Here is an 18,752-nt window from a genome sequence, read left to right as displayed (position 1 = left end):
AATAGGAGCTTGAAGGACAACTTTTCCATAGAGGGCGATGGAATCGTGGATTGGGCTGAGAGAGAAAGTGTCTGAGGAAGGTGCAATAACACCACACAAAAGACATTTGGACAGGTACGTGGCTAAGAAAGGTTTGTAGAGATACGAGCAAACATGAACAAATGTGGCTAGTGAGGTGGTCCGGCATGAATAAGTTGGCCCAAAGTGCCGTTTCTGCGCTAAATTACTCCATGACCTTACCTATCCATGTACCTGTTCAAACATCATCCAACATGTTGTCATTTCAGAAGGATGAGAGGAGATCTTATCGAAACGTATAAGATTATTAAGGGGTTGGACACGTTAGAGGCAGGAAACATGTTCCCAATGTTGGGGGAGTCCAGAACCAGGGGCACAGTTTAAGAATAAGGGGTAGGCCATTTAGAACGGAGATGAGGAAAAACCTTTGTCAGTCGGAGAGTTGTGAATCTGTGGAATTCTCTGCCTCAGAAGGCAGTGGAGGCCAATTCTCTGAATGCATTCAAGAGAGAGCTAGATAGAGCTCTTAAGGATAGCGGAGTCGGGGGGTATGGGGGAGAAGGCAGGAACGGGGGTACTGATTGAGAATGATCAGCCATGATCACATTGAATGGCGGTGCTGGCTCGAAGGGCCGAATGGCCTCCTCCTGCACCCATTGTCTATTGTCTAATGTCATTGTAACCTGCTTCAATCACTTAAGTTGATATAAGTAGGCAAAACCTGAAATTGAATGGGTTGTATCATAAAGATTCTTGATTAGTACGGGTGGTAGACCTGATGGGCCACATGCCCAAATTCGGCTCCTATCACTGATGAAGTATTAAATATGAAAGTGCTGGATTCTCATTAAAATTCCATCAATATCATTAAAATTCATTAAAATCCCATCTCTGCCAATGTCTCGCCCTAGAACTGTTAATGTAATTGATTCTTAACCACCTCCTTGCTCTCGGCAATTAATTGGAATCGAGAAGCAGACTTAGAACAAAAAGCCACGTTGGCCCATTGTGTGGCTCTCACTTACCCGTGCACTCACACGATGCTAAACGGTTGGACAGAACTCACTATCCCTGGCAAGCCCAGCTCTAATTTGCATGCTGGATTTTCATGCCTGGCCTTTCCATTTTGGAATCCTAAAGCTCTGACCTACTTTTTAAACGTTGAATCTAAACTTGAAGAAGAAGAGGAAGCATTTGTTTTTATTTTTCCATTGGCACCAGGCATATTATTGAGAAACATTCAGCTATCCCCCCCCCCCACAGTTGCTGCGTGCTAGTGTTATCAAGGTTAAAATAACGTGGACGCCAATTATTTATTTGGGATCCTACAGCACCTGACATCCAATGAGAAACACTGTATTCAAGGAACCAAGAGCGTAGAACACGACAGAGCAAGAACAGGTCCTTTTGACCCACAATGTCAATGCCGAGCACGATGCCAAAATAAACCAATCTCTCTTCTGCGTTGCCTTGAATAGTGAACGGCTTGGGTAGAGTGGATGTGGAGAGGATGTTTCCACTAGTTGCGGGGGGGGTCTAGGACCAGAGGGCACAGCCTCAGAATTAAAGGACGTTCCTTCAGGAAGGAGTTGAGGTGGAATTTCTTTACTCTGAGGGTGGTGAATCTGTGGAATTCTTTGCCACAGAAGGCTGTGGTGGCCAAGTCAATGGATATTTTTAAGGCAGATAGAGAGTATGGCGTTAGGGGTTATGGGGAGAAGGCAGGAGAATGGGGTTAGGAGGGAGAGATAGATCAGCCATGATTGAATGGCAGAGTAGACTTGGTTCGGCAAATGGCCTAACTGTGCTCCTATCACTTATGATCTTCTGAACATACATGCCCCTCCTACCCCGGCATATTCATGTGCCCATCTAAAAGCTTCTTAAATGCCATCATCATATCGATGTCAATGCGTTCCAAACACCCACCTCCCTCTGTGTAAAAAAAAAACTTGGCCCGCACATCCCCCTAGAACTTTGCCCCTCTCAACTTAAAGCTATCTCCGTTAGTCTATCAGAATTCCACCTGGGATAAAGGTTATGACTGTCTATCCGATCTACGCCTCTCAAAACTGTATGTGCTTCTATCAGGTCTCCCCCATCTCTCTGACACTCCAAAGAAAACAGCACGGTGCCAAAAGAAGTTCATTGGTAAAGCAGCTGATGGTTGTTTGACCCAGGACATTGCCCTGACCAACTCTTGCAAAGATGTTCCGGGCCTAGTACCAGATTCTGTGAACACTGCCCTGAAAAATGCACCTTCCATTTGAAACATAGGCCAATGCTGAGACATTTTCCCCGATCGTTCTGGCGGAAATTTGTTTTTTGTAAGTCATAAGGTCATAAGTGATAGGAGTCGAATTAAGCCATTCGGCCCATCAAGTCTACTCCACCATTCAATCATGGCTGATCTATCTCTCCCTCCTAACCCCATTCTCCTGCTTCTCCCTGTAACCTCTGACACCCGTACTGATCAAGAATCTATCTATCTCTGCCTTAAAAATATCCACTGACTTGGCCTCCACAGCCTTCTGTGGCAAAGAATTCCACAGATTCACCACCCTTTGACTAAAGAAATTTCTCCTCATCTCCTTCCTAAAGAAAGGTCCTTTAATTCTGAGGCTGTGACCTCTAGTCCTAGACTCTCCCACTAGTGGAAACATCCTCTCCACATCCACTCTATGCAAGCCTTCACAATTCTGCATGTTTCAATGAGGTCCCCCCCCCTCATTCTTCAAAACTCCAGTGTGTACAGGTCCAGTGCTGACAAACCCTCATCATAGGTTAACCTACTCATTCCTGGGATCATTCTTGTAAACCTCCTCTGAACCCTCTCCACAGCCAACACATCCTTCCTCACATATGGTGCACAAAATTACTCACAATGCTCCAAATGTGGCCTGACTGGCACTTTATTGAGCCTCAGCATTACATCCCTGTTTTTGTAAGCAAGCCCTCTCGAAAAAAATGCTAGCACTGAGTTGCTTTGAGCTAGAAGGGGTCTTTCAAAAAAAATAGCTTCGTAGTTTACTGACACAAGTTTATAACACTTGTCTGCTCTTGTTTCCAGATGTAACGAAGGTTATTTTGGGCAATTTTGTGAATGCAGAGGTGATGAAATAAACGTGGAGGATGTGGGCGCTTCGTGTAGACAGGATAACACATCTCTCATCTGCAGTGACAATGGGGATTGTGTCTGTGGGGAATGTGCCTGTCGACGGAGGGAAAACCCCGATGAAAGAATAACCGGCAGATATTGTGAATGTGACAATTTTAACTGTGATCGATCCAACGGCCTGATTTGTGGAGGTAAATAGACAACATCATGAATAACCTTCCAGAACTCACTGTTCACACACACGCACTTAGAACGGAGAACGTTCTAATTACAGTCTAATAACTGCGAAAAAATTAATACTTAAATTTTGGAAAAAACCAATAACCCCCACAATTAAAATGTGGACTACGGAAATGACAGAGACCCTGCATTTGGAAAAAATAAGATTTGCCTTAATTGACAAACCTGAGTTATTTTTAAAAATATGGTCTCCATTTGTTGAATTTTTAGAAAAGTAAAAGGGTTTGGCACAGGACTAAAATAAAAACCTTAAATTAAAAGTTGTAACTTGAGTTAGGGGTTGGATGTACTGCTATTGTCTCCCGGATCTACTCCCTTCAATTTTTATAATTTTTATAGTTAGATCCTTTTTTTATTTTTATTTTTTAATATATATTTTTTTAACCCTCTTATTCTCTCTCCCTAAGTTGATAGTTTTTTTGTTGTTGTTTTTTTTTCTACTTTCTCTCTTCAAAAATTTAAAAATTGAAGCTATGTAAGAACTCTGTAACAAATGTGTTTTTAAAAAAAAATTCTATTTGTACATATGCTTTTCAAAAATTTTAAAAAAAAAAAAGAAAAAAAAAAAAAAAACGGAGAACGCAGAAGAGTGGAGCTCATAAACAGGCCCGTTGGCCTACGATATCTGTGCTGAGCATGATGCCAAATTAAACAAACCCCTTCCGCCTGCACATGATCCATGTGTCTCCATACCCCGCACGTTCAAGTGTTTATCTAAAAGCCTCTTATTAGATCCGCTTGCAAATCCACCCGCGGCTGTGCGTTCAAGTGTCTATCACTCTCTGAGCACAACAACTTTCCCCGCACGTCTCCTTCAGAAGTTTCTTCTCCATTCTTAGAGCTATGCCCTCTGGTCTTTGACTTTTCCACTTTTGGGGAAGAAAGATTCTGACTGTCTGCCCTATCTATGCCTCTCATAATTTTATAAACTTCTATCAGGTGTCCCCCCCCCCCGACCTCCAGCGATCCAGAGAAAACGAACCAAACCTGCACCACCTCTCTTTATAGCTAATGTCCCCCGTTCACGGCATAATTCTGGTAAACCTCTTCTGCACCCTCTTCAAAGCCTCCACATCCTTCCAGTAAAAGGGCACCCAGAACTGCACACAATTCTCCAAATAGTGTAACGGACTACAAAGCGAAGTCAGACTGCATCGCTTGCAACGGTACGTTCCACCCTGATGAAATTGATGCATTCCATGCGTAAATAGAAACATAGAAACATAGAAAATAGGTGCAGGAGTAGGCCATTCGACCCTTCGAGCCTGCACCGCCATTCAATATGATCATGGCTGATCATCCAACTCAGTATCCTGTACCTGCCTTCTCTCCATACCCCCTGATCCCTTTAGCCACAAGGGCCACATCTAACTCCCTCTTAAATATAGCCAATGAACTGGCCTCAACTACCTTCTGTGGCAGAGAATTCCACAGATTCACCACTCTCTGTGTGAAAAAAAACGTTCTCATCTCGGTCCTAAAAGACTTCCCCCTTATCCTTAAACTGTGACTCCTTGTTCTGGACTTCCCCAACATCGGGAACAATCTTCCTGCATCTAGCCTGTCCAACCCCTTGAGAATTTTGTTAGTTTCTATAAGATCCCCCCTCAATCTTCTAAATTCCAGGGAGTACAAGCCGAGTCTATCCAGTCTTTCTTCATATGAAATTCCTGCCATCCCAGGAATCAATCTGGTGAACCTTCTCTGTACTCCCTCTATGGCAAGAAAGTCTTTCCTCAGATTAGGAGACCAAAACTGTACGCAATACTCCAGGTGTGGTCTCACCAATGCCCTGTACAACTGCAGCAGAACCTCCCTGCTCTTATACTCAAATCCCCTCGCTATGAATGCCAACATACCATTCACTTTCTTCACTGCCTGCTGCACCTGCATGCCTACTTTCAATGACTGGTGCACCATGACACCCAGGTCTCGTTGCATCTCCCCTTTTCCTAATCGGCCACCATTCAGATAATAGTCTGCTTTCCTGTTCTTGCTTTGAGCAGATGTTCTGAGACGTTCTCAGAAGTCCACCTGCTTCAAGAAGACCACTAGCATCCCAGTGTCAAAAGAGAAAGCATGATCACCTGCCTTAATGACTACCTTGACATCCAGTGGCCTTGACATCCGCCATCATGAAGTGCTTTGAGAGGCTGGTTGTGGCGCACATTGACTTCAGCCTACCGAGCAGCCTTGGTGCACTGCCATCTCCCTGGCCTCACACTTACCCCTGACAAGCAACGGAGCCCGGCATGGGAACAGCCCCATTCAACACTGCGCAAACTGGCAGAGTTGTGGGCAATAGACAATAGACAATAGGTGCAGGAGGAGGCCATTCGGCCCTTCGAGCCAGCACCGCCATTCAATGTGATCATGGCTGATCTTTCTCAATCAGTACTCTGTTCCTGCCTTACTCCCCATACCCCCTGACACCGCTATCCTTAAGAGCTCTATCTAGCTCTCTCATGAATGCATTCAGAGAATTGGCCTCCTGACCAGGAGAATTAGCCCCAGACCATCACACAAACCAGCCTCCCTTCCATTCACTCGATCGACACCTCACGCTGCCTCGGCAAGGCCAGCAGCATCATCAAGGACCAGCCTTACCCCCCGGTCTCTTCTCCTCCTTCTTCCCTCTCCCATCAGGCAGGCGATCCAGAGGTTTGATAACACACACCTCCCAGTTTCCTCCCAGCCGTTATCAGGCAACTGAACGGTCCTCCCATCAGCTAGTGTGCAGTCCTAACCACCCATCTACCTCATTGGAGACCTTTGAACTATCTTTAATCAGACTTTACTGGACTTCAATGTTATAGAATAGAATAGAATAGACGATAGGTGCAGGAGTAGGCCATTCAGCCCTTCGAGCCAGCACCGCCATTCAATGCGATCATGGCTGATCACTCTCAATCAGTACCCCGTTCCTGCCTTCTCCCCATACCCCCTCACTCCGCTATCCTTAAGAGCTCTATCCAGCTCTCTCTTGAAAGCATCCAACGAACTGGCCTCCACTGCCTTCTGAGGCAGAGAATTCCACACCTTCACCACTCTCTGACTGAAAAAGTTCTTCCTCATCTCCGTTCTAAATGGCCTACCCCTTATTCTTAAACTGTGGCCCCTTGTTCTGGACTCCCCCAACATTGGGAATATGTTTCCTGCCTCTAATGTGTCCAATCCCCTAATTATCTTATATGTTTCAATAAGATCCCCCCTCATCCTTCTAAATTCCAGTGTATACAAGCCTAATTGCTCCAGCCTTTCAACATACGACAGTCCCGCCATTCTGGGAATTAACCTAGTGAACCTACGCTGCACGCCCTCAATAGCAAGAATATCCTTCCTCAAATTTGGAGACCAAAACTGCACACAGTACTCCAGGTGCGGTCTCACCAGGGCCCGATACAACTGTAGAAGGACCTCTTTGCTCCTATACTCAACTCCTCTTGTTATGAAGGCCAACGTTCCATTGGCTTTCTTCACTGCCTGCTGTACCTGCATGCTTCCTTTCAGTGACTGATGCACTAGGACACCCAGATCTCGTTGAACATCCCCTCTTCCTAACTTGACACCATTCAGATAATAATATGCCTTTCTATCCTTACTTCCAAAGTGAATAACCTCACACTTATCTACATTAAACTGCATCTGCCATGTATCCGCCCACTCACACAACCTGTCCAAGTCACCCTGCAGCCTTATTGCATCTTCCTCACAATTCACACTACCCCCCAGCTTAGTATCATCTGCAAATTTGCTAATGGTACTTTTAATCCCTTCATCTAAGTCATTAATTTATATCGTAAATAGCTGGGGTCCCAGCACCGAACCTTGCGGTACCCCACTGGTCACTGCCTGCCATTCCGAAAGGGACCCATTTATCCCCACTCTTTGCTTTCTGTCTGTCAACCAATTTTCTATCCATGTTAGTACCCTACCCCCAATACCATGTACTCTAATTTTGCCCACTAATTTCCTATGTGGGACCTTGTCGAAGGCTTTCTGAAAGTCGAGGTACACCACATCCACTGACTCTCCCCTGTCAATTTTCCTAGTTACATCCTCAAAAAATTCCAGTAGATTTGTCAAGCATGATTTCCCCTTCGTAAATCCATGCTGACTCGGAATGATCCTGTTACTGCTATCCAAATGCTCATCAATTTCGTCTTTTATAATTGACTCCAGCATCTTCCCCACCACTGATGTCAGACTAACTGGTCTATAATTACCCGTTTTCTCTCTCCCTCCTTTCTTAAAAAGTGGGATAACATTTGCTATCCTCCAATCCACAGGAACTGATCCTGAATCTATATAACTTTGAAAAATGATCTCCAAAGCTTCCACTATTTCTAGAGCCACCTCCTTAAGTACCCTGGGATGCAGACCATCAGGCCCTGGGGATTTATCAGCCTTCAGTCCCATCAGTCTACACAAAATGTCTTTACACTAAATGTTGTCCCCTTTATCCTTTATCTGTACACTGTGGGACAGCTTGATTGTATTCATGTACAGTATTTTCTTTCACTGGGTAGCACACAAACAAAACCTTCTCACTGTACACATGACAATAATAAGCTATACTGATCTGTAAAGTACTGTATCCTTTGACAGCCTCCTTCACTGTCTGCAATGCGACCCATTTCTGTGTCATAGAATCAGACAGCACCACGAAAGGCCCTTTGGCCACTCACCCAGGCTGATTACGATTTTCTATTTAATCTGGTCGCATTTAGAAGCCTACGAGACAGGTTTATCTTCCTTTACGTCCAAATCCATCGTAAACGACAGAACCTCCAGCGCTGACGCTGTGGAGCACCACCTGGTCGCAGACCAACTACCAGAACGGCACACTTTCACCACGACCCTCTGTCCTCTATGGGTTAGCCGAATGCAAACTACCACGGCTGGTCACTGTGGATCCCATGCATGACAGTCTTCATGTTTCGACCTACCTCGAGGCAGGTTCTGAATGGAAACCTACCAATCGCCATAGATCCCCTACATCAAAATATTCCGCATCAACTTACCACGAGGGAAGGGACAATGGAGGACCCGGCGTGGGGGGACTGCCGTAAGGGAAGGGGAGGAGCAAGGGGGACACGGCGTGAGAGGACCGCCGTGAAGAACAATGGACAATGGAGGACCCAGCATGGGGGGGTGGGGGGGGGGGAAGAGCAATGGGGGACCTGACACGTGGGAGGGGGGGGGGGAGTGGGGAAGTTTGTAACTTTGTAAGCGTCCTTGGGCGACTATTTGCATACCTTGGCAAATGTATGCAAGCAAAAAAATGAATTTCACCGTGACTTACCATAGACAATAGGTGCAGGAGGAGGCCATTCGGCTCTTCGAGCCAGCACCACCATTCAATGTGATCATGGCTGATCATTCACAATCAGTACCCCGTTCCTGCCTTCTCCCCATACCCCCTGACTCTGCTATCTTTAAGAGCTCTATCTAGCTCTCTCTTGAAAGCATGCAGAAAATTGGCCTCCACTGCCTTCTGAGGCAGAGAATTCCACAGATTTACAACTCTCCGACTGAAAATGTTTTTCCTCATCTCTGTTCTAAATGGCCTACCCCTTATTCTTAAACTGTGGCCCCTGGTTCTGGACTCCCCCAACATTGGGAACACGTTTCCTGCCTCTAACATGTCCAATCCCTTAATAATCCTATACGTTTCAATAAGATCCCATCTCATCCTTCTAAATTCCAGCGTAAGCAGGTCCTAGCCGCTCCAGTCTTTCAACATACGACAGTCCCGCCATTCCGGGAATTAACCTAGTGAACCTACGCTGCACGCCCTCAATAGCAAGAATGTCCTTCCTCACATTTGGAGACCAAAACTGCACACAGTACTCCAGGTGCGGTCTCACTTGTCACATGTGTCAATAAAGTATTCAATTCAATTCCACGAGGGGCCTGTGAAATGCCTGCGATTGATCACAGATCGGATCAGCGATTATCGGAGTCCCACTGTATTGCTTAGCCTACATTGTGGAGTTGGTCAAGGGTTAGAGTTGGTGAGTGGAGACGTGGTTTTTTAAAAAAATTAATGAATCAACTTTGCCTTCAAAATCAATGAACGTCAGAATGAGTGGGAAGTAGAGTTTGGGAGGTAAAGCCCGATGAAGAAACACTGAGTGGGTGGGCTAACCATTTGGTCGTGTGGAACCTGTGAATCTGTGGAATTCTCTGCCTCAGAAGGCAGTGGAGGCCAATTCTCTGAATACATTCAAGAGAGAGCTAGATAGAGCTCTTAAGGATAGCGGAGTCAGGGGGTATGGGGAGAAGGCAGGAACGGGGTACTGATTGAGAATGATCAGCCATGATCGCATTGACGTACAGGTATGTAGGTTAATTGGCTGGGTAAATGTAAAAATTGTCCCTAGTGGGTGTAGGATAGTGTTAATGTACGGGGATCGCTGGGCGGCGCGGACTTGGAGGGCCGAAAAGGCCTGTTTCCGGCTGTATATATATGATATGATATGAATGGTGGTGCTGGCTCGAAGGGCCGAATGGCCTCCTCCTGCACCTATTGTCTATTGTCTATTGTCTGTTGTCTATTGTTCTACAGGAAATGGTGCGTGTGTTTGTGGAGTGTGTCGCTGCCTGCCAGGGTTTACGGGCAATGCCTGTGACTGTTCGTTGGATGTGTCGTCATGTGTCTCAGCCAAAGGCATGTTATGCAACGGCAGAGGAACTTGCGAATGTGGGCAGTGCAGGTGCACGGACCCACGATTTCAGGGCCCAACCTGTGAGCAATGCCCCACTTGTGAAGGGGGCTGCTCCATTCGCAAGTGAGTACTACATCAATGTGTGCCGTGTGTAATCCCTTCAGTGCTTCATGGAGTCCGAGTTTGTTGAAAGGCTGGAGCGACTAGCCTTGTATACACTGGAATTTAGAAGGGCTTGTATACACTGGAATTTAGAAGGATGAGAGGGGATCTTATCGAAACGTATAAGATTATTAAGGGGTTGGACACGTTAGAGGCAGGAAACATGTTCCCAATGTTGGGGGAGTCCAGAACCAGGGGCCACAGTTTAAGAATAAGGGGTAGGCCATTTAGAATGGAGATGAGGAAAAACTTTTTCAGTCAGAGAGTTGTGAATCCGTGGAATTCTCTGCCTCAGAGGGCAGTGGAGGCCAATTCTCTGAATACATTCAAGAGAGAGCTAGATAGAGCTCTTAAGGATAGCGGAGTCAGGGGGTATGGGGAGAAGGCAGGAACGGGGTACTGATTGGGAATGATCAGCCATGATCACATTGAATGGCGGTGCTGGCTCGAAGGGCTGAATGGCCTCCTCCTGCACCTATTGTCTATTGTCTATTGTCTAATGACAGAGTTGATTGAGCCATTTGACCCTTCCATCTCCTGGAGAATGAGCCGGTCACACTTCTTCATTCTTTTCCTGCAGTTCTGTTTTTTTAATCTTTTCTCTCATGTCCAGTACTGACCCAACCCCCCCTGATTTCATTTAGTTCCGTTTAGTTTAGAGACACAGCTTGGAAACCGGCCCTTTGGCCCGCCGAGTCCGCACTGACCAGCGATCCCCGCGCACTAACACTACCCTACCCAGGAACAATTTTACATTTGCAACCAAGCCAAATAACCTGCAAACCTGTTCGTCTTTCATATCATATCATATCATATATATACAGCCGGAAACAGGCCTTTTCGGCCCACCAAGTCCGCGCCGCCCAGCGATCCCCGTACATTAACACTATCCTACACCCACTAGGGACAATTTTTACATTTACCCAGCCAATTAACCTACATACCTGTACGTCTTTGGAGTGTGGGAGGAAACCGAAGATCTCGGAGAAAACCCTCGCAGGTCACGGGGAGAACGTACAAACTCCTTACAGTGCAGCACCCGTAGTCAGGATCGAACCTGAGTCTCCGGCGCTGCATTCGCTGTAAAGCAGCAACTCTACCGCTGCTCTACCGCTCCCACCGTCGGAATGTGTGGGAGGGAACTGAAGACTACAGAGAAAACCCATCCGGTTCACAGGGAGAACGTACAAACTCCGTACGGACAGCATCCGCAGTTGGGACTGAACCCGGGATTCTGGCGCTGTAAGGCAGTAGCTCTGCCGCCACCGATAAGATGAAATCTGAATTTGTCTGCGCTCTGAAAGCAAATCTACTGCAGACCATAAACGTTAATAAATAGGTTTTCCTTAGCTTTGCTTCTTTCGCCAACTGCCTTAAATCTGTACCTGCTGGGGAACAGTTCAGTTCAGTTTAGTTTATTGTCACGTGTACTGAGGTACAGCGAACAGCTTTTGTTGCGCGCTAACCAGTCAGCAGAACAACAATACATGACAACAATCGATCCATTTAAATAAGGGAATAACGTTTAGTGCAAGGTAAAGCCAGCAAGGATAGTCCAGGAGTCATCAGAGGTAGATAGTAGTTCAGCACTGCTCTCTGGTTGTGATGGGATGATTCAGTTGCCTGATAACAGCTGGGAAGAAACTGCCCCTGAATCTGGAGGTGTGCGTTTTCACACATCTAGTTAGATATAACTAATATGGTTACTCCCCCAATATTCTGCCTAGTAATCTCCCATTACTTTGGAAACAGTTCTATCACATTTCCTCTCAACCGCTACTGCTTGTGAAGAACAATTGCGGTTTCTCCAGCTTTTCCATACAACATTAATAATCATCCCCAAAACTATTCTAGCAAATCTTCAACGTATCTGTTGTTGATTAACTCCTTCAAAAGAAGCAAAAGAATTTCTGCTTGAAAGATAATGATCTAATAATTGTCTGCTTGAATGTTTTTTATTATGGATTTAGAACTCCAGTTGATGCCAATGAAGACAAGTAAAAGTAAATTATTGTGAAGTACTTTCATTATATACATCGATGAGCCAAAACATTATGACCACTGACAGGCAAAGTGAATAACATTGATTATCTTGTTACAATGGCACCTGTCAAGGGGTGGGATATATTAGGCAGCAAGTGAACAGTCAGTTCTTGACGTTGATGTGTTGGATGCGGGAGAAATGGGCAGGAGTAAGGACCTGAGCAACTTTGACAAGGACCAAATTGTTATGGCCAGATGACTGGGTCAGAGCATCTGTGAAACGGCAAGGCTTGTGGGGTGCTCCCGGTCAGCAGTGGTGAGTACCAACTGACAGTGGTCCGAGGAGGGACAAACCACAAACCGGCGACAGAGTGTTGGGCGCCCAAGGCTCATCGATGCGCGAGGGCAACGAAGGCTATCCCGTCTGGTCCGAACCAACAGAAGGTCAACTGTGGCACAAGTCACAGAAAATTGTAATGGTGGTCACGGGAGGAATGTGTCACAATACACAGTTCATCGCACCCTGCTGCTTATGGGGCTGTACACAGAGGACCAACAGCATATTAGGCAGGTGTTCGTAGTGTTTCGGCTCATCAGGTCATAATGTTTTGACTCGTCGGTGTAAATATCTTCTGAAAAATGTATGTGACGACATCTTCAAATTCATTCATAAGCCTTTTTTTAAAGTCATGAGTTATAACATTGTCATAAGTTGCATCCACTCTTGGAGCTATGCCCAGGCAAAAAAAAAAAGTAATTTCTGACTGTTATCGTTATCTGAAAGTCAGGTAATTGTGTTCTGATTGCTTTAGCTAATGTGGCCTTTACCTCTTCATATTCACGTTGTACAGCCACTGTGTTCAATGCAAAACCTTCAACAGTGGACCCAAGAAAGACACCTGTGATCAGTGCGAGTTTGAAGTAATCTTGGTGGAGCGCATGGATCAGTTGTCACGGCAGCTCTGTGCGTTTTGGGAAGCGGACAATGGCTTGTTCTACTTTTCATATTTTGTCAACGACCAAAACGTTCAAGTGGTTCATGTTTTTAAACCCTAGGTAAGAGTGACAAAGTGAATTTTAATCTATGGATTCGCTTCAGGCTTATGACATAAAATGTTGGATGGCACAGAACTTCCTTCAACTAAACGAGAGCAAGTCTGAGGTCATCCTATTCCCCCCCCCTTCCCCCCCCCCCCCCCCCCCCCCCCGACTCCATCAAAACGATAACAGGCAGCCTTGGAAGCCTATCCTCCCTAGTCAAACCGCATGTCAAAAACCTCGGCGTGATATTTGACTCTGCATTCAAATTTGACAAGCAAGTCAACGCTGTGGTAAAAGCCAGCTTCTTCCAGCTTCGAACCATAGCTAAAATCAAACCATTCCTCCAATTTGATGACATTGAAAAAATCATCCACGCGTTCATTTCCTCCCGCCTAGACTACTGCAACTCCCTATACACTGGGATCAGCCAATCATCCCTGTCCCGCCGGCAATTGGTCCAAAACGCCGCAGCGAGACTCCTGACGGGTACCCATAAAAGGGACCACATCACCCCGATTCTGGCCTCTCTCCACTGGCTCCCAGTACGGTACAGAATCAACTTCAGCTCCTCCTATTCACATACAAAGCCCTAAACGGGCTTGCCCCCCCCATATCAAAAATCTTCTAACCCACCACTCTATCTCCAGGTCCCTCAGGTCGGCCGACTTGGGACTACTGACTATCCCGCGGTCTAGGCTTAAGCTCAGGGGTGACCGCGCGTTTGCGGTTGCAGCTCCTAGACTGTGGAACAGCATCCCTCTCCCCATCAGAACTGCCCCCTCCAACGACTCCTTTAAGTCCAGGCTCAAAACCTATTTCTACTCCCTAGCATTTGAGGCCCTCTGAGGGGGCGCTGTGAACTGTTTATGTATGTGCTGTTATGTTTGTGTGCCATTGTATGTTCGTTCTTAGTACCTGAACTGATGTACAGAACTTTGGTCAACGTGGGTTGTTTTTAAATGTGCTACACAAATAAAATTGACTTGACTTGACTTGACTCAGACACTGTGATTCACAGAGATCCAACAGTCATGGAGTGACATGGAAACAGGACCTTTGGCACCCAACTAAGTTCATCCCAGTTTCATGCATTGGGCACAAATCCCTCCAAACCTTTTCTAAACATGTATCTGTCAAAATGTCTTTTAGATTTTGCTATTGTAGCTGCCTCAACCATTTCCTTTGGCAGCTTGTTTCATAGATGGACCAACATAGAAACAGAGGAACATAGAAAATAGGTGCAGGAGGAGGCCATTTGGCCCTTCGAGCCGGCACCGCCATTCATTGTGATCATGGCTGATCAACCACAAGCAGTAACCCGTGCCTGCCTTCTCCCGATATCCCTCGATTCCACTAGCCCCTAGAGCTCTATCTGACTCTCTTTTAAATTCATCCAATGAATTGGCCTCCACTGCCCTCTGTGGTAGAGAATTCCACAAATTCACAACTCTCTGGGTGAAAAAGTTTCCTCTCACCTCAGTTTTAAATGACCTCCCTTTATTCTTAGACTGTGGCCCCTGGTTCTGGATTCCCCCAACATTGGGAACATTTTTCCTGCATCCAGCTTGTCCAGTCCTTTTATCATTTTATACGTCTTGATAAGATCCCCTCTCATCCTTCTAAACTCCAGTGAATACAATCCCAGTCTTTCCAATCTTTCCTCATATGACAGTCCCTCCATCCCAGGGATCAATCTTGTGAACTTATGCTGCACTGGTTCAATAGCAAGGACGTCCTTGTTCAAATTAGGAGACCAAAACTGCACACGATACTCCAGATGTGGTCTCACCAGTGCCCTGTACAACTGCGGAAGGACCTCCTTGCTCCTATACTCAAATCCTCTCGTTATGAAGGCCAACATGCCATTAGCTTTCTCCACTGCCTGCTGTACCTGCATGTTTACTTTCAGTAAGCAGTGCAGCTACCTTGGGGAAGACTGTACATTCACCCTTTCTCAGTCCCTCATGTTTATATAGAAACATAGAAACATAGAAAATAGGTGCAGGAGTAGGCCATTCGGCTCTTCGAGCCTGCACCGCCATTCAATATGATCATGGCTGATCATCCAACTCAGTATCCCGCACCTGCCTTCTCTCCATACCCTCTGATCCCTAAACCTCTATAATATCACACCCAGTCTCCTATGCTCCAAGGAATAATGACACAGTCTGCCCAACATCTCATTGCCCCTACCCCTCACATCCTGGCAACATCCTCGCAAATCCTCTCTGCACTCTTTCCAGCTTAATGACATTCTTCCTTCAGCTGGACGACCAAAACAGAACACAATACTCCCAAGTGTGGCCTGAAAAAATGACTTGTGTAACTGCAACATGACATCCCGACGCCTATACACAATATCCTTTCTGATGATCAGCATGCCAAGAAACCTCTTCGCCACCCTGTCTGTCTACCTATGTCACTACTTTCATGGAACAGTGTACCTGCACTCCTAGAGGCTCCGAGAGGCGTCGGCTTTAGCTCAGAGGTTACTTCGATTGTAAGACGACAATTCCAATCGCGAGCTCGCGGCTGGCTAACGACGGGCGCTGACTGACGTTTTCTTATTTACGACCCGAAACGTCACCCATTCCTTCTCTCCTGAGATGCTGCCTGGCCTGCTGAGTTACTCCAGCATTTTGTGAATAAATGCACTCCTAGATCCCTCTGTTCTTTGGAGAGCCCTACCAGTTACTGTGTAAGTCCTGCCCTGGTTTAACTTACCAAATGTAGCACCTCGCATTTATTTGAATTGAACTTCATTGGCCATTCCCTGGCCCACTTACCCAGCTGATCAAGATCCCACTGTATTTTTTGGTGACATTGTTCACTGTCTATGAAATGGCCTATTTTAATGTTATCAGCAAACTTCCTATCCATCCCTTGTACACTGTGATCCAAATCATTGATCTAAATACAATACAATACAATATATCTTTATTGTCATTGTACAGGGGTACAACGAGATTGGGAATGCGCCTCCCATACGATGCAATAAATTAATTAGCTAGTCAGTATTAATTTAAACAACCCAATGAAACAAATTGTAACAGTTTTAAAACAGAATAAAGTGCAAGTAGATCTGTGCCGGATCACTGTGCGATGTGACCATCCGGCTCAGCAGGACCGGTTCATAGCAGCTATGGCCCTGGGGATGAAGCTGTTCCTGAGTCTGGAGGTGCGGGCGTAGAAGGCCTTGTATCGTCTGCCCGATGGTAGAAGTTCGAACAGACTGTTGCAGGGGTGTGAAGAGTCTTTGTGGATGCTGGTGGCTTTTCTGAGGCATCGTGTGTTGTAGATGCCCTCCAAGGCTGGTAGCTGTGTTCCGATGGTCCTCTGAGCTCTATGGACTACCCGCTGAAGAGCTTTCCTCTCTGCCTCCGTGCAGCTGAGATACCACACAGGGATGCCATGTGTTAGGATGCTCTCTATGGTGCAGCGGTAGACAATGGGACATCACCTAACTCAGAGACACACCACTAGTCACCAGCCTGCACTGCAGTAACAACTTTCCACCATCATTCTCTGCTTCCTACCATCACACCCAATTACCTATCCAATTAGCCAGCTTTCTCTGGATCACATGCAATCCATTGTTGGAGAGTAACCTGGACATGGAACCTTATCATGGGTATTGTTGAAGTCCAGATAGATTACATCTATTACCTTGCCCCCATTGACCTTCTTAACTACTTCTTCAGATTTGCAAGGCGTGATCTACCACGCACAAAGCCATGCTGATTACCTCTAATGTACCCTTGTCTTTCCAAATGCATGTATATCTTATACCTCAGAATGCCCTACAGTAACTTACAGTATCTACCACAGGTTTTGGGCTTATTTATCTATAATAATACAGGTTTTATTTTGCAGTACTTAAATACATACACAACATAAGCTATCCACTAGTCTTCCATCACCTCACCCATGGCTAATGACGATGCCAATTTCTCAGCCAGGGTCTAGGATCCCACAGTGTTCGTAGATACACCTGTTCAGGTACTGGAGATTTATCTACCTTCGTATATTTTATGACCTCCAGCACCTCCTCCGGAGGTTTGTGTACTGTCCGCAACGCATCAACATTAACATCTCCCAATTTCCCAGGTTTTCATGGAGAAATAAGGAACTGCAGATTCCGGTTTACAAAAAAAGGACACAAAAAAGCTGGAGTATATCTCAGTGAGTCAGGCAGCATCTCCAATGAGTTATTCCAGCACTTGGTGCCTTCCCTAGTTTGCACATCTTTCTCCACGGTAAAAGCAAAGAACTATTCACTAAAGACCTCACCCATATCCCACGGCTCCACACGTAAAGGTCCTCTTTCATGGGATTTAATACAGAGAAATGTAATGTGTTGCATTTTGGGCAGTCCAACATGGGCAGGATCTACACAGTGAATTGTAGGGCGCTGTGGAGTGTTGTAGAGCAGAGGGATCTAGGAGTGCAGGTGCATGGTTCCTTGAAGTTCGAGTCGCAGTTAGACAGGGTGGGCAAAAAGGCTTTTGGCACATTGGCCTTCATCAGTCAGAGTGCTGAGTATAGAAGTTTGGAGGTCAGGTTGCAACTGTATAAGACATTGATGAGGCCGCATTTAGAGTATCGTGTTCAGTTCTGGGCACCATGTTATAGGAAAGATGTTGTCAAGCTGGAAAGGGTACAGAGAAGATTTACAAGGATGTTGCCAGGACTAGAGGGTGTGAGCTACAGGGCGAGGTTGACTAGGCTGGGACTCTATTCCCTTGAGCGCAGGAGGATGAGGGGTGATCTTATAGAGGTGTATAAAATCATGAGAGGAATAGATCGGGTAGATGCACAGAGTCTCTTGCCAAGAGTAAATGAATCAGGGACCAGAGGACATAGGATTAAGGTGAAGGGGAAAAGATTTAATAGGAATCTGAGGGGTAACTTTTTTACTCAAAATGTGGTGGGTGTATGGAACAAGCTGCCAGAGGAGGTAGTTGAGGCTGGGAATATCCCAACGTTTAAGAAACAGTTAGACAGGTACATGGATAGGACAGGTGGGACTAGTGTAGCTGGAACATGTTGGCCAGAGTGGGCAAGTTGGGCCGGAGGGCCTGTTTCCACACTGTATCACTCTCTGACTATGAAGGGCCTGTTTCCACACTGTATCACTCTATGACTCTATGAAGGGCCTGTTTCCACACTGTATCACTCTATGACTCTATGAAGGGCCTGTTTCCACACTGTATCACTCTATGACTCTATGAAGGGCCTGTTTCCACACTGTATCACTCTATGACTATGAAGGGCCTGTTTCCACACTGTATCACTCTCTGACTATGAAGGGCCTGTTTCCACACTGTATCACTCTCTGACTATGAAGGGCCTGTTTCCACACTGTATCACTCTATGAAGGGCCTGTTTCCACACTGTATCACTCTATGACACTATGAAGGGCCTGTTTCCACACTGTATCACTCTATGAAGGGCCTGTTTCCACACTGTATCACTCTATGACACTATGAAGGGCCTGTTTCCACACTGTATCACTCTAT

At 46.0% G+C, this 18,752-nt stretch overlaps 1 protein-coding gene across 1 annotated transcript in view; it reads left to right on the top strand.

The window, feature by feature from the left end:
• The window catches only part of LOC144607178 (integrin beta-1-like), an 85,480-nt gene extending 71,255 nt beyond the window's left edge, over positions 1 to 14,225 (top strand). The window contains exons 13-15 of the mRNA XM_078423851.1: positions 3,087 to 3,327; positions 9,948 to 10,170; positions 13,044 to 14,225. Coding sequence (XP_078279977.1) covers positions 3,087 to 3,327; positions 9,948 to 10,170; positions 13,044 to 13,248 — 669 coding nt within the window. The 3' untranslated portion in view covers positions 13,249 to 14,225. The remainder of the gene's footprint in view (positions 1 to 3,086; positions 3,328 to 9,947; positions 10,171 to 13,043) is intronic.
• Positions 14,226 to 18,752: the final 4,527 nt, after the last annotated feature.

The sequence above is a fragment of the Rhinoraja longicauda genome, chromosome 2, assembly GCF_053455715.1.
Source record: "Rhinoraja longicauda isolate Sanriku21f chromosome 2, sRhiLon1.1, whole genome shotgun sequence".
Lineage (NCBI taxonomy): Eukaryota > Metazoa > Chordata > Chondrichthyes > Rajiformes > Arhynchobatidae > Rhinoraja > Rhinoraja longicauda.
This window is presented reverse-complemented; position numbering and strand designations above follow the sequence as displayed.